We start from the raw sequence: 25,853 nt of genomic DNA, 5'->3' as shown, positions 1-25,853 counted from the left end.
TAACATTTTTAGTAACCATCTTATGTTCACTACATGCTTGTATATTTTGCTCTAGTTATTTTCTTTGTCATTGTTGACTCCAGTTCACTAAACTCAATGTCATTGTCAAGTTTCACAAATATGCCAATGCCATTCGATTGCGTATTTAAATCACTAATATTGAATTTTTTTGGGATAAGATCTGCGTGTATCCAACCATTGTAGATTTTATTTATGAAACTAATATTGATTATGAGATCTTTTTCTAGATTCCACTTCTGAGACTATACTAAGTATGTTGTCGTTATCAAGTTGCAATCTAGAAAGGATAAATAAAATTTGAAAAATATTATGAGTTGAATGCTATTCCTACACTGGATTGGATGGTATTATTTATTTTTAATGATCAGTGTGTGTGTTGCCTTCATCTTAAAGTAAGCTTCCCCTCTCTTCTTCTTTTTTTGATGGATTTTCGTATTGCTATTTCAAGATTTTCTTAAGATGCCTACAGTATTTTAATTGTCTTGGGTGTTCTTTAGGGCTTTATGTTAAAGAATTTGACTTCTTGATGTTTCTTGATTGACATTCAACAATGTGATTGATATTCTTTTGCTTTAGTGGTTTATTATGTTCAAGAGTTTACAATGTCATGTGAATGTTCCACTTTAATGGTTATTTTCTTCTTTGGCAATGCCTATGCCTAATTCTAGTGCTAATATGCAAGAGGAGTTTCACGGGTACTATTTCCAGTGCTTTTACAACCAACCAGTTTTAAGGAAACAAATGCTCTACAGGTACTTCTTGTTTTCCTCAAACTCAAACAAGTAAAACATTTGATTTACATAACTTCTTAAGCTGTACTCTGTCCGAAGCACAAAGAGGGTCTTGCATTCTCTCAAAGAGTCTCGACTGAGAACCACCCTTGTGCATCCCAGTGTCTCCTTCAAAATTGTTGTTATTGAAAGGTCCATATTTGATAAACCAGTTAACTTAAGGATATTTCCTGTATGGTTTCTTAGATTTTTTTTATTTGCATGCAGTGAGGATGACCTGTTTGCCTACGTGCTTCTCTTTCTCTGTTGCCACTATTGTTCAGTGGGTTAGGGATTCATCTGAGTTCCCTTAAAAATTGAATGCAAGTGATAGTTCATTCAAGCGCTCACGATGTATACACGGTGAAGGTATGCAGGCCCAAATTGATGGATAAGAGATGTGAAGAGAATCTTAAGAATTAGTTGATACCATGACCTGTGCTCTTCTCTAGGGTGGATAGGGACTGACATAAATGGATCGATGCTGGAAATTGAGGTAAAACGGATGAGCTTATAAGGAAGAAAGAGGGTAGAAGAATTCATTCAGTTCCTCCATTTTACCAAGGTAAGAATTAAGTTCTTTGCAATGAGTGAGTCTACAAGAAAGGCAGCAGGAAATCACAGTATTAAGACTGTTCATGATGTGCCACTCATGCCTGGTAATTTGTTCTTGAGTGCTTGTTTGTGTTATTAATCATTGATGACAGAAAACGGGTGCAACTAATTAATGTTCTTTTCCTTCGTGCTGAAACTATAGCAGTTAGTAGACTGCATCATTCTGCAGAAGCTATCTGCTGAGAGCTTCCACAGCAGTCATCCCATCAATGTGATCAATCTTCAACCCCAAGTTGTGGTGACGGTTTCTTCTCTGATGAAAGGTAGCGTTATCCAATTTCTTGGGAGGGTTGTTAGGTCTCTTTCTGATATATCTTAATTAAATATGCCAGTAATGAACACGACCTGATGTTTCTCTGTTCAGGCCAAGTGTGAAAAGGGAACTTATTAACATCTGGAATAGCAAATTGCAAGCTCAAGGGGAGTGCACATGTACACGCGATGGGGAGTTAAAAGAAGGTAAACCATTCCTGCCACTTGTTCGTGATCTGAATAAGAGCTGAATTTTCCTAGTGCATGTTTCAGTTAATTAGCTTCATTTCTTTCACCCACTTTTCAAGATTATCTTAGGATGCATTCTTATTAATCATGGAAGCATTAGAGATTACAATGTCTCTTTCTAAGACTCCTATGCCACATAGTCTCTTTCAAATTCCATCTTGCTTGTGTTCTGATCTTGTAATAATATTGTCATGGCTGACCTTTTCTTTAATCAATTTTTCAGAATTTGCACCAACAAAAATTCAAAGTTCCTTAGATTTTTGGGATAAAATGGAGGGACTTCCAAAGATTACAGTTGAGTACCTTAGCTATATCTTGGATGTTTTTGCTTCTTCTCTATTTTGTTAAGATGATGAACTTTACCTTTTCCTATTGAGATGCAGAACAGTGCTGGAACTGAGAATTTTAATAATCAGTATATTGTACTCAGTGTCACTTCTGGCATCTTGCATTTTTTTGGCGATTCATTGGTTCCTGATACCATTAATAAAAACTTCCCGGAGGGTGCCAAAGTTCTCCAACAGGTTGACAAGAAGTTTATTCCGATTGTGGCAAGCACAGCACTTGATATAACTGATCAGGTCTATTTTGTCCTTTGCATTATCATCCATTTTTGGTTTCTCATGAATTTTCCTTATAATTCATTTACTTTAAATGATTGTTTCTCTTAGGGGTCGTTGGTTGGACTCATTAGCAAATATAAATCTCAGCATACCCAAATTTGAATACCTATTCATAATTTGCTTCAAAACTGCAGCTTGTGATTAAGTTGTTTGATTTCCTGATGGCCACTTTTGTATGTTTTCTTGAAGAAATTTGAGAGCTTAATGCTACTAAAAAAGTACTAATAGTTGTGTTTGGGATATAGAGATGGGATGCTATTTATGGAGGAAGATCCCAACTTATTTATCTTCGTTTATGAAGAAACCAATGTACTTGTAAAAGATAACAAACAAGATTATTTACTTGGAAGGCTAGGAACTGGACTACATTCAAGCACATGAGTGTTCAAACTGGAACAGTTGTGTTACAGAAGATTAAGAAGGATATTGTGGAAAGATTAGATCTATTAAAAATAGGGAGAAAAGGTCGTAGCTGTAGCAGTTTGATTCAGAGGCTTATTTGTAATTAGCTTTATTTTGGAGGCCTATTTTCTCATCGCACCCTTCCTAGAAGGTGGTTATGTGATTAGGTGCTTTTTTTAGGTGTATTTGTTACTTTGGGTTTGTTGGTTATGGTAATACTCACATTAGTTGCCAAAAAAAAAGATTATGTACTTAGGGAGCCAACTATTAATCAATGGATTGTTCTTGCATATATAATATTCCTCCTGTTTCTATTTAATCGTCTGATTTTGACCAACTGGCTTGGAATTTTAATAAGCCAATTTTTTATCTCTTATCCTTTTTATATAAGTGGCCACAAAGTTTGCATCTGGGGTATGGTTAATTCCTAGATATCCTCATAAGCTACCAGCAATATTTATGGATTTGATTCTTAGAGATCATTTGTTCCCTATAGGAAAATATATGTAGGATCTATTGAACTTGAACTTATATATGCCGAAGTAATTAATCATTGCAACTAGCTAGAGGGCAGGACCATGTGATTACTAATATATCATTGTCTTGTACTGATATCCAATCCAAATGGCTCTTTCCAAGTTTCAAAATAAGGTAGGGCCTATTGTTCTTTAACTAACACCACATAGTTTTCAATACTTGGAAGGCAAGAGCATGTGATACTACAGTGCCATTGTCTTCTGCTGGTACCAACACATTTCTATTCAACACACATCAATATGAGTTGCCATTTCCTATATAAACATATCTAATGAGGTATCTACCACCACAACGCTCAGCAAACATCAAAGCTTTCTCTGCTTTTTGGTAACCTTACAATCCTTTTTTTTTTCACCTATACTAAAACTAAGTGATCATGGCTATTCTTCGTATGATCAAGAAGTCTTCTGCAACTAGAGATATTCCCAAGGGTCATTTTGCTGTGTATGTTGGGGAGATGCAGAAAAAGAGATTTGTGATCCCGATATCATTCTTGAGCGAACCTTTATTTCAAGACTTGCTTAGTCAATCTGAGGAAGAATTTGGCTTCGACCATCCAATGGGTGGTGTGACTATTCCCTGCTGTGAGGATTTGTTCATCGATCTCACATCTCGATTGCGGAAATGAGAAGGAAACCAGTCCCCATATTTTTTAATTACACAATTTTGTATAGTTGTAGTAAGCCAGGATAGAGACTGTACAGTTCAGAGTTACAAGAAACACTAGTTAGACTAAGGACACATTTTTCTACTTCAAAAGAAATTGAAGTAATGGAACTTTTTACTTACATGGTTTCATTCTATGCCATACATTGATGTATACAATTCATTGCAATAGAAACTTTTTGCTCAACTCTCGTCGATTTTTAGTCAGAATCTAGTCTTCTAAAGTGCCACAACTCATTCCGTTGGTAAGAATTATACTTTGTGGTCAAAATGAAGTTAAAACACACATGGTAGTGTCCATCATACAATGAAATGTAACTCAAGATATACTAGATCTGCCATTCTGCAGCAATGTGAAAGTACTGAGTTAAACTCAGTCCAATAGAACTGGATGTAAATTGATTAATTCTTAATAATATGTACTCCATGTTTATACTTTTTTTTTGAGAAGGTAACGACTTGTATTCTATTTCCACAAAAACAGAAACCTGCCACGACAAGTTACAGGTTTCCTAATTACAGTTGAGGAGGGGAGTATCTAGAAGAACTTCAACCCTTTTAACAAAAAATTACAATAATGCTAAGACATCTTTAGTTGATTCTAGATCTTCCCTATACTCCTGTTTAATCACTTCAATTTCATCGCCAAGCAGCCCACCAAATTCAAGCTGGTACAATTTTCCACCTATCCTTATGGTCTGACATGTTAGCATAACTTCTCCAGATCTTCAAAGTCTGATCTATTTTCCTTGGCATTACCCAATTCAGGCCCTTCTTACTTAGGAATATTTCCCACAGTTGACGGGTAATTCTGTAGTGTATAAAAAGGTGGGTTACAGTCTCAGCCTTCTCTTCCCAAAAAAACACCTTGGACTTAGATGTATCCCCCTTTTCATGAGGTTTTCTTGGGTTAAAACAGCTTGTTTGGCCACAAGACAAGTGAAGCAGGAAACTTTATAAGGAATTTTGACTTTCCATATAAGCTTCCAAGGCCAGTCCTCAATCTGATAATTATTAGGGTTAAATTTTTTATAGGCCCCTTTCATACTGAAACTACCTTGACTGTGGCCCTCCCACTCCAATCTATCTTGGTCAGTGGAGGTTTCTTTGAATTGCTCCAATTGCTGTAGAACTCAACTAACCTCAAAATCTCCTAGTCATTAAAAGGTCTTCTAAAGCTCAAATTCCATCCCTGATTTGACCAGACTTCATCAACAGTGGCCCTTTGTTGTTGGTTTAGGGTGTAAATATCATTGAAGGTGTCCCTTAGGGGGGCTTGATCTAACCACTTGTATTCCTAGAAAAGTACCTTCCTGCCATCTTCTGTTCTTATGCTGCAATTTTCTCTAAGCTTTGGCCACAGGTTTCTGATGGATCTCCAAAGGTTGATCCCATAAGTATCGGTGACCATTCTGGTGGTCCAATGATCTGCCATTTCATACTTCAGCTGGATAACTTATTTCCAGAGAGCTGACTCCCTAGAAGCAAATATCCAGAGCCATTTCATCATAAGACATTGGTTCTGAGTTTTTAAGTTCCTTACCCCCATACCCCTTTTTGTTTACTTCCAATCAGTGCATCCCATTTCACCAAGTGGAACTTCTTGGTTTCACTGAATTTCTTCTTAGAACATCCAATCTCTCAATGACCCCATCAGGGATAGGGAAGAGGGACATCATATAGGTAGGCATAGAGTCCAAAACACTATTGATTAGTGCTAGTCTTCCTCCTAAGGAGAGATATTGACTTTTCCAGTTTACCAACCTCTTCTTGCACTTCTTTACCACGCCATTCCATATATCTATAGACCTGTTCTGATCACCCAGAGGCATGCCCAAGTAGACAGTTGGTAGCTTCCCAATACTTCCACCAAGGACCCCAGCCAATTAGGTTAGGTTAGGAACCTCATTAACTGGTTATATGAAGCTCTTATTCCAGTTGAATGTAATCGTGGGACTGCTTCAAAAAGAACAAAAATGACCTTGAGAATCATGAGTTGGTCCTTATTAGCCTCACAAAAGATCAATGTATCATCAGCGTACTGCAAAGCAAATGAGTAATCTCCAAGTTTGAGCCTTCCCTGTGTGCAGCTTTGAATCCCTTCAACCAGCTATTTTCTTGAGCAACTCTCAACATATCATTAAGACTTCTCGTGGCAATGATGAAAGGGAGATAATGGGTCTCCTTGCCTTAGGCCTCTCTGTGAGTAGAAGGCTCACCTGTAGGGGAGCCATTGATTGATAAGGACAGAGAATTTGACTGTGCTTATGCAGAACTTCATCCATCTTACCCATCTACCTCCAAATCCTATTGAGGTGGTCATAAGCTTTTGTATATCTAGCTTTCATAGAATGATTGTCTTCATTAGAAACTCTGTGCTCTGTGGTCTGCCCTGCATCCTCCAGCTGGCCTCCATGTCTCAGTTTCAGTATATATTCTTTAATAGAACTCCTCAATCTCCTTCTTTATAACATCTGGTTTTTGGGTTGCTTCCCCAACCACCATAAATTCATCAATATTGTTATATCTTCTATGAGCATTTGCTGATCTGTGGAAAAACTTGGTCTTGTTGTCACCCTTGTGAGAAATATATGGTGAAAAAATATTATTGAATTGTGTATCTAAATTTTACATTGAGACCCTATTTATATACACTACATTAGAGTCCTTTTCTGACTAGGAATCCTATTCTTATTCTTATTCCTATTCCTATTCCTATTCCTATTTTAAGTAGGAAATACTTATTCTATTCTAACACTCCCCCTCAAGCTGGTGAATACAAATTTGAGAGCTTAATGCTACGAAAAAAGTACTAATGGTTGTGTTTGGGATATAGAGATGGGAAGCTATTTATGGAGGAAGATCCCAACTTATTTATCTTTGTTTATGAAGAAACCAATGTACTTGTAAAAGATAGCAAACAAGATTATGTACTTAGGGAGCCAACTATTTAACCAATGGATTGTTCTTGCATATATAACCCTCTGTTTCTATTTAATTCTCTGATTTTGACTAACTGGCTCTGAATTTTAATAAGCCAACTTTTATCTCTTATCCTTTTTATACAAGTGGACACAAAGTTTGCATCTGGGGTATGGTTAATTCCTAGATATCCTCATAAGCTACCAGCAATATTTATGGATTTGATTCTTAGAGATCCTTTGTTCCCTATAGGAAAATATATGTAGGACCTATTGAACTTGAACTTATATATGCTAAAGCAATTAATCATGTCAACTAGCTGGAAGGCAGGACCAAGTGATTACTAATATATCATTGTCTTCTACTGATGTCCAATCCAAATGGCTCTTTCCAAGTTTCAAAATAAGGTAGGGCCTATTGTTATTTAGCTAACACCACAAGTTTTCAATACTTGGAACGCAAGAGCATGTGATACGACAGTGCCATTGTCTTCTGCTGGTATCCACACATTCCTATTCAACACACATCAATATGAGTTGCCATTTCCTATATAAACATATCTAAAGAGGTATCTACCACCACAATACTCAGCAAACATCAAAGCTTTCTCTGCTTTTTGGTAACCTTACAATCCTTCTTTTTTTCTCACCTATACTAAAACTAGAGATCATGGCTATTCTTCGTATGATCAAGAAGTCTTCCGCAACCAGAGATATTCCCAAGGGCCATTTTGCTGTGTATGTTGGGGAGATGCAGAAAAAGAGATTTGTGATCCCGATATCATTCTTGAGCGAACCTTTATTTCAAGACTTGCTTAGTCAATCTGAGGAAGAATTTGGCTTCGACCATCCAATGGGTGGTGTGACTATTCCCTGCAGCGAAGATTTGTTCATCAATCTCACATCTATATTGCGGAAGTGAGAAGGAAACCAGTCCCCATTTTTTTAACTACACAATTTTATATAGTTGTAGTAAGCCAGGATAGAAACTGTGTACAGTTGAGAGTTATAAGAAACACTAGGTAGACTAAGGACACATTTTTCTACTTCAAAAGAAATTGAAGTAATGAAACTTTTTACTTCCATACATTAATGTAATCAATTCATTGCAATAGAAATTTTTTGCTCAACTCTTAACGTTTGTTAATCAGAATGAACTACAATCTGGTCCCCTAAAGTGGCATAACTCATTCAATTGGTAAAAATGATAATTACACTTAATGGTTTCAAATGAAGCTTGTTGAACTTGGTAGCGGCAGTGAGGTATAACTCAAGATGTATAGTGTCAGTACTGAGTGCAATTAAATGTGACAGAATACAGATGCAAATTAATTAACTCTTTATAAGAAATAACATCTATACTCTTCTTGAATATGAACTCATATTTCTGGCAATAGGTTTTGACTGACTCATAATTTAATGGAGATTTGCAAAACATAGTCACACATATATGTTGATAGCCAGTTAAAAAAATATATATTCTCTACTATTTGGAAACATTTCCCAAAATCTTTGAAATAGCTTGGATTATTCTAATCTATTAAAGTTGATCCTACATAATGGTCAGATTTTGTTACTAATGGGAATTACCTGTTATTATCTCAAAAGAACCTGTGTTGACAATGACTCAAAGTTATCAAAACCATGTGCTATAGTCAATCAACAGTACAACAAATGCCTCTCTACCAGTTGAATCTTCTATATGATTGATTTGTTTTTTTGTTATAGTTTTGATATAAGTGGACACATGAGAGTTTGCATGAATAGTATTATGGCCATGAGTTGGAAGGCAAAACCATGTGATACTTCAGGTGCTACTGTCTTTAGCTGGTGCCCACATAATGTCTTATTCAATGCACAACAGTAGAATTCTACAACTTGATATTAGTCTATATAAACACATAACAGCTCTCACCAAAACTTGAAATGATACAAACCTTTCTCTGCTTTCAGATTTCCTTACTAATTCTTCCAATCCTTATTTCTTCATCTATATTGAACTAAACAACCATGGCAATCCGTATAATCAAGAAGACTTGTACATCTGGAGACGTTCTGAAGGGCCATTTTGCTGTTTATGTTGGGGAGAAGCAAAAGAAGAGATTTGTGATCCCCATTTCATTCTTGAGCCAACCTTTATTTCAAGATTTGCTTAGTCAAGCTGAGGAAGAGTTTGGCTTTGATCATCCAATGGGCGGTGTAACAATTCCTTGTAGTGAGGATGTGTTCATTAATCTTACTTCTCGCTTGAGTAGCTTCTGATGCTTTTCCTTAACACAATCTTGTAAAGAACTAACCTTTGTAGTTTGTATAGTTGGGAGAGACTCATTATTCAATACACATTACTGAAACTTAGATAGGGGGGGGGGGGCTATTTGTCCTACTCCCAATTGTTGAATGTAATTTTTCTGTAGCTGATATCAAAAAGACATACACCACACTTTTTTATCTGTTCAGACCGCCAACTGATTTTTCAGAATTCTTTGTTTGAGAAATTTCTTTGCATGATTTCATTTATTTATAAAAGTGGAATTGGAGCTTCTCAAGAGCTAAAGTCTACGTTATCCTCAGACATCCCATTTTTTGGTCAATTTTTGCTATTCAGTTGCTACAAGTAATTGTTAAAAAGGAATAGTAATTAGAATTGAAAATAAATGATTTGATGGTTGATAAATTGATAAGATTTGCAATTTTTTTTTGACTTTGCTATATTTTACCTATGTCATTAATAAAATAGACATGATTTCTCCTTCTATAAATAGAGTGTTCTTGCTCATTTGTAGAACACACCAAATTATTAAGAAAAAACCATTTTGAGAGCAAAGTGAAGTATTCCATAGACTATACAAGAAAAATAGTATGTGAAGAAAAATATAGTGAGAACGATATTTTAGTAAGGTGGAAATCAAAAGAGTGTTGTTCCTTTTGAGTGTATAGTAGTCACTTTGATTATTGTATTCGTGATTACACAATTTAAAATTTCTTACTATAGTAATATCAGTTGCTCCTTTTGGCCCGTGATTTTTCCCTTATTTAAAAGGATTTCCACGTAAAATTCTTAGTGGCATTATTTTCTCATTTTATTTTCATTATTTTTATTATATATATTTTTATGCTTGTCCGCGTTTTCTAAACAAATAAAAAAAAACATAACATTATACTGCTGCAGAAATATATATAAAAAATATGAATGTTTTAGTTCATTTGCAAAGTATTACAGATTATCTTTGGCCGTGTTTCACACACTCAACATTGTGGATTCTACTTGACTTAGGCTAATATTTGGTATGTGTATCATTTTTTTTAACTTTCTTTTTTCGACTATTATTTCTTACTTCACACACTTTAAAAAATTTAAAATAACATCATTAATATCTTTTTGATTATCTAAACACTTAGGGCAATAAACTAATTACTACACACTTTAATTGGACAAGATTTTTATTTATTTTTGAAGTTTATTTGCAAAAAAAATGAAAACAAAAAAAATTGGGTTGGGCTAAGAGTTTGACTTTATAGAAAAAAATATTTTTGTTTGAAAAATTAAATATTTGACAAATTTTTAAAATTACTTTAAATGAAAGTAAAATTGTTTTTTTTTTTTCGATTAGAAAGAAGCTTAAATTTCTCTTCTTAAGAAAAAGGAGAAGTAAATTATTGTCAATTAATGATTTTAAATAACTAAATATTAATTAATTACTAATTTCAATATTATTATTGAAGAGTAAAATTGAAATAACTATCTAAAATAGTCTTGAAAAAAATAAAAATATTAACTTAATATGAAAGGGAGAGAACAAATTTCACATTCAATCAATAATTTCTTCCTATTACAAAAAAATATAAAAAATAATTACTAGGATAAAATAGTTTACAAAAAAATAATATATTTTTTATTAAGTAGTTATTTTTCCGCGTTCTGTTTTTCTGCCGCGTGTATTATCTGGTTCTAAAACTATAAAACGGAGAACCTAGTGTCCATTTTAGAACTCAATACTTCGACCGCCGGAACTTTTACGCTACCGGCGGCTATCGGGAAATCTATCATGATTCATGGGCATTCTGCATATTTGAATTCAACAACTCCATTTTGCGTTTAATTTTTAAGAGAAGTTCATTGAACTTGTTGGTGTTCTTGATGGTTCAAGTGATGATGTCCGATCAAAACCCTAACCCTAAATCAATTGATCTATCTATCTATTGGTACTCTACTCATAATCCTGATATTCTTCCAAAGAACTCGATTTTGCATGTTGGAATTCAAGAAACTTATAAGAAAATTTTAAGAATTTGTTGGCTTTTTCAAGAAAATTCAAGAATCTTTTTTTAAAAGCAAGTTATGTTGTCATCCTGTCAATGCATGTTAAGGATGTTCAAGAATTTGTTTTGCCCTAATTTCCCCTGCTTCCTCTTGGAAAATTGGAATTGAAAAAAGACGTGAAGTTGTTCTTGAATGCCCACTGCGCAACTATATAAAAAAAAAGTGGTTTGATTATAAGTAATTTTGTGATTTGTAGTATTTTGAATGAAGACACTCAATTGTAGACTTAAGACCCCCTCACCGCCCCTTTCCTTTACATGGTCTAGACTTTTTGACTTTTGATTATTTCTAAAAAATGGAAAATTGAAGCCTAACTTTGATTTGTAGTATTTTGAATGAGTACTTTTTTATGTATCCTTTCTGTCAGAAGGTTGAATCAACTTACCTCCTTCAGGTTGGAGTTACTGAGTTAGTATCTTGGAGTTACTGAGTTAGTATCTTTTCTATTCTTTGGTGTAATAAAATTCATTTGAACATTTAACACACACTAATGTTTCAACAGTTTTACGAAATACCATTAATTAGAATGAGGGATAAAGGAAAAGCTAGAATAGGCTCTGAGGAAGTGACAAAATTCTTATATCACTTTGATGAATGGAGGAAGTGGGAGCACATGTAACCAGAGGACTGCATCTGGTTTCTCTTAGTTTTCGACTGCAGACCGTGAACTAGATCAAACTTGAGAACTGTTGCACTTTTAGGATTACTGAATTTGTTTCAATTGATTACATTGTGTGATTCTGTAGACATTCTGCTAGATCTGGATAGGAAGCTATTTACTCCAATGACATGCTATTTGTTAAAAGTGCTGGTCATCACCTGCCGCTAGTTTGTTGTACCATATCTACATATTTCTTTGCTGGAATTGTTACCAAATCTCATCGGAGGCCTAATAGATATTGTAAGGTTTTGAAGGTAAAATTCTTTTGAGTTATAGTAAGTAGTCGACATTAGGATTGGTTTGACTAATCGCCACAAAAAAAGAAAAACATGTTACTTATTCATTTTGTTCCATGGTAGATATGCAATCAATTCGGCAGAGATTATGTGCAGTATTTAACTCTCATTGTTGGCACCACTGATACTGATTGTGTTAATCTGATGAAGCTATTTTGATGTGTTTCTCAAGAATATCTTGTGGTGACTAGTTGGTTCTGAGCTCTATTTCTGATATTTCTTTTCTGGAATTGTTACCAAATCTCATGGGAGGCCTAATAGATAGTGTAAGGTTTTGAAGGTAAAATTCTTTTGAGTTATAGTAAGTAGTTGACACTAGGATAGGTATAGAACTACTAACCTGGTCTTTGAAGTCTTATCTGGCCATTGTTAACCGGATGGCAAGTGTTTTGTAAACTTGGAATTGATGATTATAGACAAGATGTTGGTATAACAGGTGATTTTGTATAAGCCTACTTGATAATTGAGTTAATTGCTGCCTGCTAATAAGGAAATTTCTACGGTTTCTCTTTTTGCAGTAATTGTCCGTGATGTATTTTACAACTTAGAAGTTCAAAGGAAGCAAATGCATTCCAAGTTCTTCTAGTTTTCTCAAAATCAAACAAGTAAAAAATATTGCTTTACATACTTTACTTCTAAACTGTACTCTGATCTGATTGATCTTTTGGTCTGCATATATAATCTTGAAGTCCAAGTAGGGTCTTGCATTCTCCGAAAGAGTCTCTGCTAAGAATCTCCCTTGCGCATTGCAGTGTCTCCTTCAAAATTGTTGATATTGAAAGGTTCATTTTAAATACACCATCTAAATTAAGGATTTCCTGTCTAGTTCCTTAGATTTTGTTCATTTGCATGCAGTGAGGATGACCTGTTTTGCACATGTGCTTCTCCTTCTCCTTGCCGCTGTTGTCTAGTGTGTTTGGAATTCATCTGAGTTTCCTTAACAAATTGAATGTAAGTGTTGGTGCATTCTAACTTTCAGGATAACTGTCAGGTCTTGGTGTTTACAGAATGAACCTATGCAGCCTCAAATTGATGGATAAAGAGATGTGATAAGTCGTCTTTTCTACACTTCGTTTATTGACTTTTTAATTTCTGACCAAGTATTTTTTAAAATGAGTTTGCCTTTTCTCTCTGATTTCTTGAAATTCTTAATAGATTGCTTTTGCATACATTGGGCATGCTTGTTGATAAGTTTGTGAAGCCATTCTGGAGGATTTTTCCCATTGATATTACCAACTGGCTTAATTATATCTTTTCTCAGATTTGGCAATCGGAGCTTTGCGGATGAGAGGCAGCGTCATATATATGAGGTTCACCACTTTTTTTCCTTTAAATTTGGAACTGTGGTGTAACTATTGCACATCTAGGTGGACTGGTTTAATAATTATATGTAGACCATAGGATGTGATTTCTTTAGTAAGGGATGTATGCTAAAAACTTATCCTGTGCTACGTAGGTGGATCCTGATATGGTGCAGCAATTTGAAGATGCTGGCCTTTCTTTCACTGGCAAAGATAAAAGTGATAGTCACATAGAGGTGAACCTTTTTATATAATTGAATTATGAAGTCATGAATCATGATAGATACTCGTGGTGTTGTTTTTGGTTTAATTATAACTGAATTAGAAGCCATTGAATGGGAAAATGTGGAGTTTTTCTTGTTGAAGGCCCCACTGGCACAATTCTTAAAAAATAAGTAGTTTAATTATAAAAAATGATTTGTAGTATTTTGAATGAAGATACTCGATTGGACAGAACACCCTCAGTGGTCATTTTCTTTTACATAGTCTAGACTTATTTTCATCTTTGAAATGAACATGCTCTAGACTGTCTGATTTCTATTGTTTCTTATAAGTTGTAAATTGTGTCATGTAAGAGAGTGGGCGATTTTTATGTTTTCTGAATTTGTTAATGTTTAGAGGATCAATAGATGTGGGCTGCTGAGAATATGGCAAGTCATGCTTTAATGCAGTTTTAATAGCTTGGACTATTTGCACAAAATGCACTGATCAGTGAGGCTCTTCAATGGATTCGTATGTTTCTATTTTTGCTACCTCTGATTACAAGGGGATATGCTTTATATGAAAATTGATATACTTTTTCTCCTCTTAGTATGATGCTCAATTCTAGTATCAAAGCATTTTTAAACAAATGAATATTCTTATAACAGCACTTTGTTTTCTCCATGAGATTTACTCCCTTGTAGGACTGCTCTTTTTATGTTCGTTGTCTTATAATTTGTGTACTCCTAAGTTGAACTTTAACCCAGTTTCCATTTTCAACCAGGTATCTGTTGCTATAGACATTGGGACCTGAATTGTTAAGGTGGATGACAATGGTATCTATTAGTTTCTTTGACGTCGATCTAAATGCATTTTGATATGTATAAAATTCTGCTCAATTTATTATTTTGCTTCATCACCTGAAGTTGGTACTTTCTTTTGAAGGATCTGGTATCTCACGAGATGGACAGATGCTGAGGAGAGAATGATATGGTAATCATTTTGCAAAATATTGGACTGACAACAATTATGTTCGTAAGTTGGAATAGTTGTCGTAGTCTATAGGGTTGCATGCATTCCTCAACTGATAGGTTGTTTGACGGTTTTTGTTAGTATCTTTTTACGGGTGTTTTTATTTTTTGATTTGCGGTTTTACTTGTAATTGGGCAAACTGGTATGGCCAGTATAGGGGACTTGATCCATGGGATGTTTATAGTTCAGGTCCTTCTTAATTCTATTATGATTGAGATGATTTGACACATGCTTTCTCTTGGTGAAGAGAATCTTGAAATTAGTTGCTACCACGAGCTATGCTCCTCTAGGGTGGATGGGGACTCGCATAAATGGATTGACGCTGGAAATCGAGGTAAAACAGATGAGCTTGTAAGGAAGAAGAAGAGTAGAAGAAGTCATTCAGCTCCTCCATTTTACCAAGACAAGAAGGAGTTCTTTGCCACAAGTGAGTCTTCAAGAAAGGTAGCAGGAAATAACATCTTTTAAACTGTTCATGATGTGCTCATGCCAGGTAATTTCTCCTCGCGTGCTTTTTTCTGTTAATAATCAACTATGAAAGAAAATATGGCAACTTATCAATGTTCTTTTCTATCGTGCAGAATCTAGAGTTGTAAGGAGACTGCATCATTCTGCAGAAGCTATCTGCGCGGAGCTTCCACTCAGTCTTCCCATCAATGTGCTCAATCTTCCACCCATAATGTGGTAAAGGGTGTGTTCTCTGTTGAAAGGTAATGTTATAAAATTTCTTGGGAGGGTTGGGTCTCTTTCTGATATTATCTCAATAAAATATTTTAGTAATTCACACGACCTGATATTTCTCTATTTAGACCAAGGGTTATAATGAAATTTGTTAACATCTGGAATAGAAAATTACAAACTCAAGGGGATTGCACAACTACACGCGATGGGGAGTCAAAAGAAGGTAAACAGTTTTTGTTCCTGACCTGAATAAGAGCTGACTTTTCTAGTGCATGTTTTAGTTAATTAGCTTCATTTCTTTCATCCACTTTTCAAGATTATCTTAGATTGTATTCTTATTAATCATGAAAGCATTTTAGATTACAATGTCTATTTCTAAGTCTCCTAGGCCACACAGTTTCTTTTAGATTACATCTTTTTTTTTTATTTTGGGGTAATTAAGGGACTTTATTAATCACCAAGTAAAACTTTACAAAACCACACCATTGCAACTCAGCTTGCTGTCTCAGGGAAGAAAAAAAAAACTTCTAGCTCTATTCCTCTAGGAACCTAGTTCCCCTACGATCTTCGAACACTCTTCTTTATAGCATTGATGTATCATCAAGTCTCAAAACCTACAATTTTGTAGAAAGGCTTTGGCCCCTATCTTGGCTCGAACATTACTGGTGTAAGCTATGTGCCTAGCAATATCTTCAGGTCTTTTAGTTATTTTCTGAAATATGCGCATGTTTCTTTTCCCCGTTGTCTCAGCATAAACCATTCTGAATATCCTTGCTTCTTACAGTCCTACCTTTTGCATTCCTCATTGCCCAAGTGAAGTGTTGCTGCCACGTCATTGCTTTGTATGGTCGACTGTTTAGTCACATCAATAGCCTGCTCCATACATTTCTACTGAAGGAACATTCAGCAAACAAATGATCTCTACTTTCACCATGTCCCTGGAAAAATACACAAGTGTTCCCCACATCCATTCCACAACTCGACAGTCTATCGCCTGTGAGTAATCTATTCTGAAACTGCAGCCACATAGTGAATATGGCTTTGCCACTTGCGTCATTTTTTAACATAAACATTTCCATTCGATTCTTGGTTGTTGGCCAATAAGCTGGATATACATTTGCCTGATGATGCTTGCTAGTTCGTTTAAGAACTATTTGACTCTGGTCTATCACTGTCCTTGCTTAAACCATCTTCCTTACCAACCAAGAGGCTTGTTGTGGAATAGGCATAGTATTGATATCCTGATATTTTATATAATAAGAGTTGGATCCATCTTATACATAGCTTATCCAACTTGTGAGCAAGGTCCCAGTGATTTTTTGCAGTTGCCGATCTATTCCATAAGTTGAGATTGATGAAATTTAGTCCACCTATGGATTTAGGGGTACAAACTCTCTCCCAGGACACCTAGGCCTTCTTGGTTATCACATAAATCCCAGACCATATATAGCTCCTACTGTAAGCTTCCACAGCCTTCATTATCTTTGTAAGGATCTTGCTTAAATTTCTTGGATTCTGGGACAAAATGGACATAGATTACAGTTGAGTACCTTAGCTATATTGACAAGATGGACTTTTACCTTTTCCAGTATGAGATGCAGAGCGGTTCTGGAACAGAGAATCATAAGAATCTGGATACTATACTCAATGTCACTTCTGGCATCTTGCATTTTGTTGGTGATTCATTGGTTCCTGATACCATTAATAAAAACTTCCCGGAGGGTGCCAAAGTTCTCCAACAGGTTGACAAGAAGTTTATTCCGATTGTGGCAAGCACAGCACCTGATATAACTGATAAGATCTATTTTGTCCTTCGCATTATCAACCATTTTTTGTTTCTCGTGAATTTCCTTATAATACATTTACTTAAATGAGTGTTTCTCTTAGGGATCATTTGGTTGCACTCATTAGCAAATATAAATCTTGTGATAACTTCTGATTTTCTGAGGGCCATTTTTGTATGTTCTCTTGAAGAAATTTGAGAGCTTAATGCTACTAAAAAAGTACTAATGGTTGTGTTTGGGATATAGAGATGGGAAGCTATTTATGGAGGAAGATCCCAACTTATTTATCTTTGTTTATGAAGAAACCAATGTACTTGTAAAAGATAGCAAACAAGATTATGTACTTAGGGAGCCAACTATTTAACCAATGGATTGTGCTTGCATATAGAACCCTCTGTTTCTATTTGATTCTCTGATTTTGACTAACTGGCTCTGAATTTTAATAAGCCAACTTTTATCTCTTATCCTTTTTATACAAGTGGACACAAAGTTTGCATCTGGGGCATGGTTAATTCCTAGATATCCTCATAAGCTACCAGCAATATTTATGGATTTGATTCTTAGAGATCCTTTGTTCCCTATAGGAAAATATATGTAGGACCTATTGAACTTGAACCCATATATGCTAAAGCAATTAATCATGTCAACTAGCTGGAAGGCAGGACCATGTGATTACTAATATATCATTGTCTTCTACTGATGTCCAATCCAAATGGCTCTTTCCAAGTTCCAAAATAAGGTAGGGCCTATTGTTAAAAAGGTATCTACCACCACAACACTCAGCAAACATCAAAGCTTTCTCTGTTTTTTGGTAACCTTACAATCCTTCTTTTTTTCTCACCTATACTAAAACTAGAGATCATGGCTATTCTTCGTATGATCAAGAAGTCTTCCGCAACCAGAGATATTCCCAAGGGCCATTTTGCTGTGTATGTTGGGGAGATGCAGAAAAAGAGATTTGTGATCCCGATATCATTCTTGAGCGAACCTTTATTTCAAGACTTGCTTAGTCAATCTGAGGAAGAATTTGGCTTCGACCATCCAATGGGTGGTGTGACTATTCCCTGCAGCGAAGATTTGTTCATCAATCTCACATCTATATTGCGGAAGTGAGAAGGAAACCAGTCCCCATTTTTTTACTTACACAATTTTGTATAGTTGTAGTAAGCCATGATAGAAAATGTGTACAGTTGAGAGTTAGAAGAAACACTAGTTAGACTAAGGACACATTTTTCTACTTCAAAAGAAATTGAAGTAATGGAACTTTTTACTTACATGGTTTCATTCTGTACATACATTGATTGTAAACAATTCATTGCAATAGAATTTTTTTGCTCTACTCTCCTCGTTTTTTAGTCAGAATCTTTTCTTCTGAAGTGCCACAACTCATTCCATTGGTAAGAATTATACTTTGTGGTTCAAAATGAAGTTAAAATACACATGGAAGTGTCCATCATACAATGAAGTATAACTCAACATGTACTAGATCTGCCATTCTGCAGCAATGTGTAAGTACTGAGTTCGACTGAATCCAATAGAACTGGATGTAAATTAATTAACTCTTAAAAATGTGTATTCCATATTTATACTTTTCTCGAATATGGATGGACTCAAATTTCTGCCAATATATAGTAAGGTTTTGACCGACTCATAAATTTATGGAGATTTGCAAACACAGACATGTTGAAAGCCCATAAATATTTCTGTTATCTACTATTTGAGAACACTTTTCAAAATCTATTGAAATAACACAGGTTAGTCTAATCGGGAATGTTGATCCTACAAGTTGTCAGCTATTGCAGTAAATTTATCAATTTGATCTCTACAGATGGTCTGTTCGCTATCTTGTCAAAACACTGGGGTCTGCTGCTATTCAGAGCAGTAAATTTACCAATTTGATCGCTAAGATCATGTATATTAGACAATGAGTTGGGGAACAAGACAATGTGATACTTCATGTGCTATTGTCAACTAAACAGTGTCAACCAGTGAAATCTTTCATATTTTTGACTTCTTATCTCGTATAGCTTTTATATAAGTGGATACAAAATTTGCATCTGGGGTATGTTTTATTCCTAGAAATCATCATAAGCTACCAGTAATATTTATGAATTTGATTCTTAGAGATCCTTTGTTTCCTATAGGAAATAAATGTGTAGGACCTATTTTACTTGAACTTATATATGCTAAAACAATCAATCATGTCAACTAGTTGAAAGGCATGACCATGTGCAGCCCAATCCAAATGGCTCTTCATCACATATCAAGAGGTTTATGACTTCTCATCACTTCTTAGAAATAATGTAATGAATAATGCTTCTTTCCGAGTTTTCAGAAAAGGTAGGGCCTATTGTTCTTCAACTAATACCACAATGTTTTCAATACTTGGAAGGCAAGAGCATGTGATACTTGAGTGCCATTGTCTTCTGCTGGTGCCCACAAATTCCTATTCAATTCACATTAATATGAGTTGCCATTTCCTATATAAACATATCCAAAGAGGTATCTACCACCACAACACTCAGCAAACATCAAAGCTTTCTCTGCTTTTGAGTTCCCTTACAGTCCTTTTTTTCTCATCAATACTAAAACTAAGAGATCATGGCTATTCTCCGTATGATCAAGAAGTCTTCTGCAACTAGAGATATTCCCAAGGGCCATTTTGCTGTGTATGTTGGAGAGATGCAGAAAAAGAGATTTGTAATTCCAATATCATTCTTGAGCGAACCTTTGTTTCAAGACTTGCTTAGTCAAGCCGAGGATGAATTCGGCTTCGAACATCCAATGGGCGGTGTTACTATTCCCTGCAGTGAGGATTTGTTCATGGATCTCACATCTCGATTGAGGAAGTGAGAAGGAAACTAGTCCCCATTTTTTTTGTCACACAATTTTGTATAGCTGTAGTAAGCCAGGAACTCCACTGTGTACAGTTGAGAGTTAGAAGAAACACTAGCTAGACTAGTATATGTTTTTTTACTTCAAAAGAGATTGAAGTAATGAAACTTTTTACTTCCATACATTGAATGTAATCGATTCATTGCAATAGAAACTTTTTGCCTCTCTACCAGTTGAATCTTTTATATGATTGATTTGTTTTTTGTTATAGTTTTGATATAAGTGGACACATGAGAGTTTGCATTAATAGTATTATGGCAATGAGTTGGAAGGCAAAACCATGTGATACTTCAGGTGCTACTGTCTTCAGACCGCCAACTGATTTTTCAGAATTCAGAAATTTCTTTGTATGATTTCATTTATTTATAACAGGGGAATTGGAGCTTCTCAAGAGCTAAAGTCTACGTTATCCTCAAGACCTCAATACAACAAAAAAAAAAACATAACATTATACTGCTGCAGAAATACATAAAAATATGAATGTTTTAGTTCATTTGCAAAGTATTCTTTGAAATTGTATATGAAATAAGACTTTCGTGTTCAAGCTGTATTATTCAACATTTAAATTTTGTGATTATCTTTAATTGACTTGAGGCTAATATTTGGTATGTGTGTCATTTTCTTAAATTTTTTTTTGTCCAAGTATAGTATTTCACTATTGATTTTTGACAAACTTTAAGAAACTTAAAATAACCATTATTACTATTTTCTTGATGAGTTTAACTTGTACTAATATTTATATTCTATAAAATAAAAAATAAATAAATTTAAAAACTTAATTTTTGTGCAACTTACAGTTAAGTGAGTGTAAAAAAAATTCCACCGACGGTGGACACAAGTTAATCTCCTTCTTGATTATCTAAAAACATCACTTATTTAGGAAAATAAACAAAATACTACACACACTGATTAGACAAGATTTTTATTTATTTTTTTGAAGTTTATTTGCAGAAAAATGAAAACAAAATAAATTGGGTTGGGCTAAGAGCCTCTTTAACATTATTGTTGGGAGGATAAAAGTCTTTTTTTTTAGAAAAAATATATTTTTATTTGAAAAATAAAATCTTTGACAAATTCTTAAAACTATCTTTAAATTGAAGCACAATCAATTTTTTTGCTGTTAGAAAGAAGCTTAACATTTCTCTTCTTAAGAAAAAGGAGAAGTATAACGGTATATAAAGTTAATTTTTCTTAAAACTAAAATATTTCTGCCTTATATATATATATATATATATATATATATATATATCTTATTTTCATAAGTTTATTTAAAATTCATTCAAGAATTTATTTTATTTTTAATGATAGATTTGTATTTTATTTTATATTTACATATTATTTGAAAGGCGAAAACAATATTTTTGCAGAATCACAAAAAAAAAGGAAAAAATATAAATAAATTATATCAGCCCTACCAAAAAATAAAGATAACAAATTTTTCTTTTTTTAATACATATTGTTTTATTTTAATTTGAACTTTTTTTAAACTTTAGAGGATTATAAAAAAAGAAAGAAGAATATAATAGGTAATATTAAATTAAAAAAAGGACACAAATAACAAAGAAAAATTTCAGTAGGTTTCAATAATACTTTTGCAATTTTTTTAAAAATAACAATTAAAGTTTTCAGCTCCCCAAGAAAGATATTTAATTTACATATTATTTTCTTTTGATTTGATTTTTTGAATTTGACTTAAAATATTTTTATTTATAAAAATAGTCTATGCTTATCAAAAATATGTTTCAAATAAATCAGTCAAACATATTTTTTTTCTCAAAAAATAAATTCTAATAAATTGATTATAAAAGTAAAACACTTTTTTGTAGCAATACCAAACATATTGTAAGTGAAAGATAAGAAAATAAGAAAAAAACTTAAAACATGTTGTAATTATAATACTTAACTATACAAAAAATATTTAACTATTTTATCAGTTTAAGTTAAATATAACAATATGAAATATTTTAAAAGTGATAATATTCATTAGATAAATATGTCTTTCGATTATGAATTTTATATATAATTTTTTTTATTTTATTTAAAAAATTTATTTCATACGTACAAAATATCAATTTATAAATCTTATAAGTTATATGTTGCATTGCAACCTACCGTTAGAATTTTGAAACATAAATTTCATTAAAAATATAAAAAATTAAATAATATAAGTTTTATATGATTATAACAAATTTCACATTCAATAAAAATTTATTCCTATTAAAAAAAAAGTACTATGATTTTTGTATTAAGTAGTTATTTTTCCGCGTTCTATTTTCCAGCCGCGTGGATTAACTGGTCCTAAAGCTATAAATAGAGAACTCACCTCATTACTACTATTCCGACCGCCTATTCAAAAAGAGTCGAAGTTTTACGCTACCGACGGCCATCGGTAAATCTTCATATTCGAATTCAACTAACTCTTTCGCATGCTGTAATTCAGAAAGTCAATTTTGCGTTTAATTTTGTTGGTGTTCAAGTGACGATTTCCTATCAAAACCCTAAAACCTAAATCAATTGATCTATCTGTTGGTACTCTTCTCATTATCTTGACATTTTTCCAAAGAACTCGATTTTTTTGGATGTTGGAATTCAAGAAATCGATTTTGCATGTTGAACTTTTAAGAAAATTTCAAGAACTTGTAGTTTTTTCAAGAAAATTCAAGAATCTTTTTCTTTAAAAATCAAGTTATGTCTGCTTTCCCCCTGAAAAAAGAAGTGGAAGTAGTTTGAACGATCAATTGTAGAATTAAAACCTCCTCACTGGCCCTGTTCTTTACAAGGTCTAGACTTTTTAACGTTTGATTATTTCTAAAAAATGGAAAATTGTAGCCTAACTTTGATTTGTAGTATTATGAATGAGTAATACTTTTTTATGTATCCTTTCTGTCGAAAGTATCAACTTACTTGGATGGAAGTAACTTCATTTGAACATATAACACCTACACTAATGTTCCAACAGTTTCAATAAATACTTTAAATCATTAATTAGAACGAGAGGATTAGGGAAAAGCTAGAATAGGCTCTGAGGAAGTGACAAAATTCTTATATTTCTTTGATGAGTGGATGAAGTGGGAGCACATGTAACCAGAGGACTGCATCTGGTTTCTGTTAGTTTTTGACTGCAGACCATGGACTATATCAAACTTGAGAACTGTTGCACTTTTTAGGATTATTGGATTTTGTTTCAACTGATTACATTGTCTGATTCTGTAGACATTCTGCTATGAACTGGATAGGAACCTATTGACTTCACCGACATGCTATATGTTAAAAGGGCTGGTCATCACCTGCCCCTAATTTGTTGTACCATACGTAGGTTAACAGAGGATTGGACGGACTTATCGCCACAAAAAAAAAATCATGTCATTTATTTATTTTTGTTCCATGTTTGTGTTAATCTGATGGAGTTATTTTATGTGTTTTTCAAGAATCTCTTGTGGTGACTGGTTGGGTTCTAAGCTCTATTTCTGATATTTCTTAGTCGGAATGTTACCAAATATCATGGGAGGCCAAATAGACATTGTAAGGTTTTGAAGGTAAATTTTTTTTGAGTTATAATAAGTAGTCTCCATTAGGATAGGTATAAAACTACTAACATCGTCTTTGAAGTTTGATCTAGCCATCATTTACTAGACGACAATTGTTTTGTACCTTGGAATTGATGATGACAAGTTGTTGGTACAACAGGTGATTTTGTATAAGCTAATATGGAAATTTCTTGGGTTCTTTCTTTTTGCAGTAATTGTTCGTGACGTATTTTACAACTAACTAGTTCGGAGGAAGCAAATGCACTCCAAGTTCTAGTTTTCTCAAAATCAAACTAGTAAAAAATTATTGGTTTACATACTTTACTTCTAAAGCTGTACTCCAATTTGATTGATCTTTAGGTTTGCATATATAGTCTTGAAGTCCAAGTAGGGTCTTGCATTCTCCGGAAGAGTCTCTGCTAAGAATCTCCCTTGCGCATCGCTGTGTTTCCTTCAAAATTTTTGATATTGAAAGGTCCGCCTTTGATACACCACCTAACTTAAGGATTTCCCCTTTGGTTCCTTAGATTTTATTCATTTGCATGCAGTGAGGATGACCTGCTTTGCACATGTGCTTCTCCTTCTCCTTGCCGCTGTTGTCCAGTGGGTTTGGGATTCATCTGAGTTCCCTTAACAAATTGAATGCAAGTGTTGGTGCATTCAAACTTTCAGGATACTCTCAGGTCCTGATGTTTACACAGTAACCTATGCAGCCCCAATTTGATGGATAAAGAGATGTGATAAGCCATCTTTTCTACACTTTGTTTATTGATTTTTTTATTGCTGACCAAGTACTTTTTAAATGATATGGTTCTTTGGGTTTTCTCTCTGATTTTTTTTTTTTGAAATTCCTAATAGAATTTTTTTGCATACATTGGGCATGCTTGTTGATAAGTTTGTGAAGTCATTCTGGAGGATTCTCCCATTGATATTACCAACTGGCTTAACAATATCTATTCTCAGATTTGGCAACCGCAGCTTTGCAGATGAGAGGCAGCGTTATATATACGAGGTTCACCACTTTTTTTCCTTCAAATTTGGAACTGTGGTGTAACTATTGCAGATCTAGGTGGTCTGGTTTAATAATTATATGTAGACCATATGATGTGATATCTTTAGTAAGGGATGTATGCTAAAAAATTATCCTGTGCTACGTAGGTGGATCCTGATATGGTGCAGCAATTTGAAGATGCTAGCCTTTCTTTCACTGGTAAAGATGAAAGTGGTCGCCACATGTAGGCGAACCTTTTTATAAAATTGAATTATGAAGTCCTGAATCATGATAAATACTTGTGGTGTTGTTTTTGGTTTAATTATAACTGAACTATGAAGCCATTGAATGGAAAGATGTGGAGTTTTTCTTGTTGAAGGCCGCACTGGCACAACTCTTAAAAAAATAAGTAGTTTAATTATAAGAAGTTGTGATTTGTAGTATTTTGAATTAAGATACTCGACCGGACAGACTTTCGTATACACCCTCAGTGGTCATTTTCTTTAACATGGTCTAGATTTATTTTCTTCTTTGAAATGAACATGGTCTAGACTTTTTGATTTTGATTGTTTTTTTTAAAGTTTAAATTGTGTCATGTAAGAGAATGGAGGATTTTATGTTTTCTGATTTTGTTAATGTTTTGAGGATCAGTAGATGTGGGCTGCTGCTGCAACTTGTGCTTTAATGCAATTTTAATCTCTTGGACTGTTTGCACGAAATATACTGATCAGTGAGGCTCTTCATTGAATTCTTATGTTTCTATTTTTGCTACCTCTTATTACGAGGGCATATGCTTTATAGGAAAATTGATTATACATTTTCTCCTCTTTGTATGATGCTCAATTCTAGAATCAAAGTATCTTTTTCCAAATGAATATTCTTATATAACAACACTTCCTTTTTTCCATGAGATTTTTACTCCCTTGTAGGATTGTTCTTTTTATGTTCGTTATTCTTTTAAGTTGTGTGCTCCTAGGTTGAACTTTAACCCAGTTTCTATTTTCCACCAGGGATCTCTTGCGGTAGACATTGGGACCTGAATTGTTAAGGTGGATGACAATGGTAAGTATAAGTTTCTTTGACATCGATCTAAATGCATTTTGATGT

The 25,853-nt window shown here is 34.0% G+C and overlaps 2 protein-coding genes across 11 annotated transcripts in view; both read left to right on the top strand.

Annotated features, from left to right (window-relative positions):
• Positions 1 to 25,853, top strand: part of LOC107026400 — a 51,802-nt gene that overhangs the window by 8,619 nt on the left and 17,330 nt on the right. The window contains exons 15-30 of one of the 10 annotated variants that reach the window (XR_003580329.1): positions 690 to 773; positions 1,020 to 1,160; positions 1,244 to 1,450; positions 1,552 to 1,669; positions 1,771 to 1,865; positions 2,131 to 2,201; positions 2,291 to 2,488; positions 13,596 to 13,644; positions 13,791 to 13,871; positions 14,621 to 14,672; positions 14,782 to 14,829; positions 15,116 to 15,361; positions 15,450 to 15,578; positions 15,717 to 15,772; positions 16,334 to 16,545; positions 17,139 to 17,701. The gene's annotated coding sequence lies outside the window, so the exon portion shown is untranslated. Of the gene's footprint in view, positions 1 to 689; positions 774 to 1,019; positions 1,161 to 1,243; positions 1,451 to 1,551; positions 1,670 to 1,770; positions 1,866 to 2,130; positions 2,202 to 2,290; positions 3,252 to 3,635; positions 7,132 to 13,595; positions 13,645 to 13,790; positions 13,872 to 14,620; positions 14,673 to 14,781; positions 14,830 to 15,115; positions 15,362 to 15,449; positions 15,579 to 15,716; positions 15,773 to 16,333; positions 17,702 to 18,093; positions 18,165 to 25,853 lie in introns of those variants that run through there. The other 9 variants (XR_003580328.1, XR_003580327.1, XR_003580334.1 and 6 more) reach the window with 9 other exon arrangements.
• LOC107026789 (auxin-induced protein 15A-like) lies at positions 19,842 to 20,413 on the top strand. Its single transcript, XM_015227876.2, has one exon. It carries the CDS (start codon positions 19,935 to 19,937, stop codon positions 20,184 to 20,186), a length of 252 nt encoding a protein of 83 aa, XP_015083362.1. The 5' UTR covers positions 19,842 to 19,934; the 3' UTR covers positions 20,187 to 20,413.

Source organism: Solanum pennellii, chromosome 1, assembly GCF_001406875.1.
Source record: "Solanum pennellii chromosome 1, SPENNV200".
In the NCBI taxonomy this organism is placed as follows: Eukaryota; Viridiplantae; Streptophyta; class Magnoliopsida; order Solanales; family Solanaceae; genus Solanum; species Solanum pennellii.
Note: the sequence above shows the minus strand (reverse complement) of the source record. Positions and strands in the feature narration are given on the sequence as shown.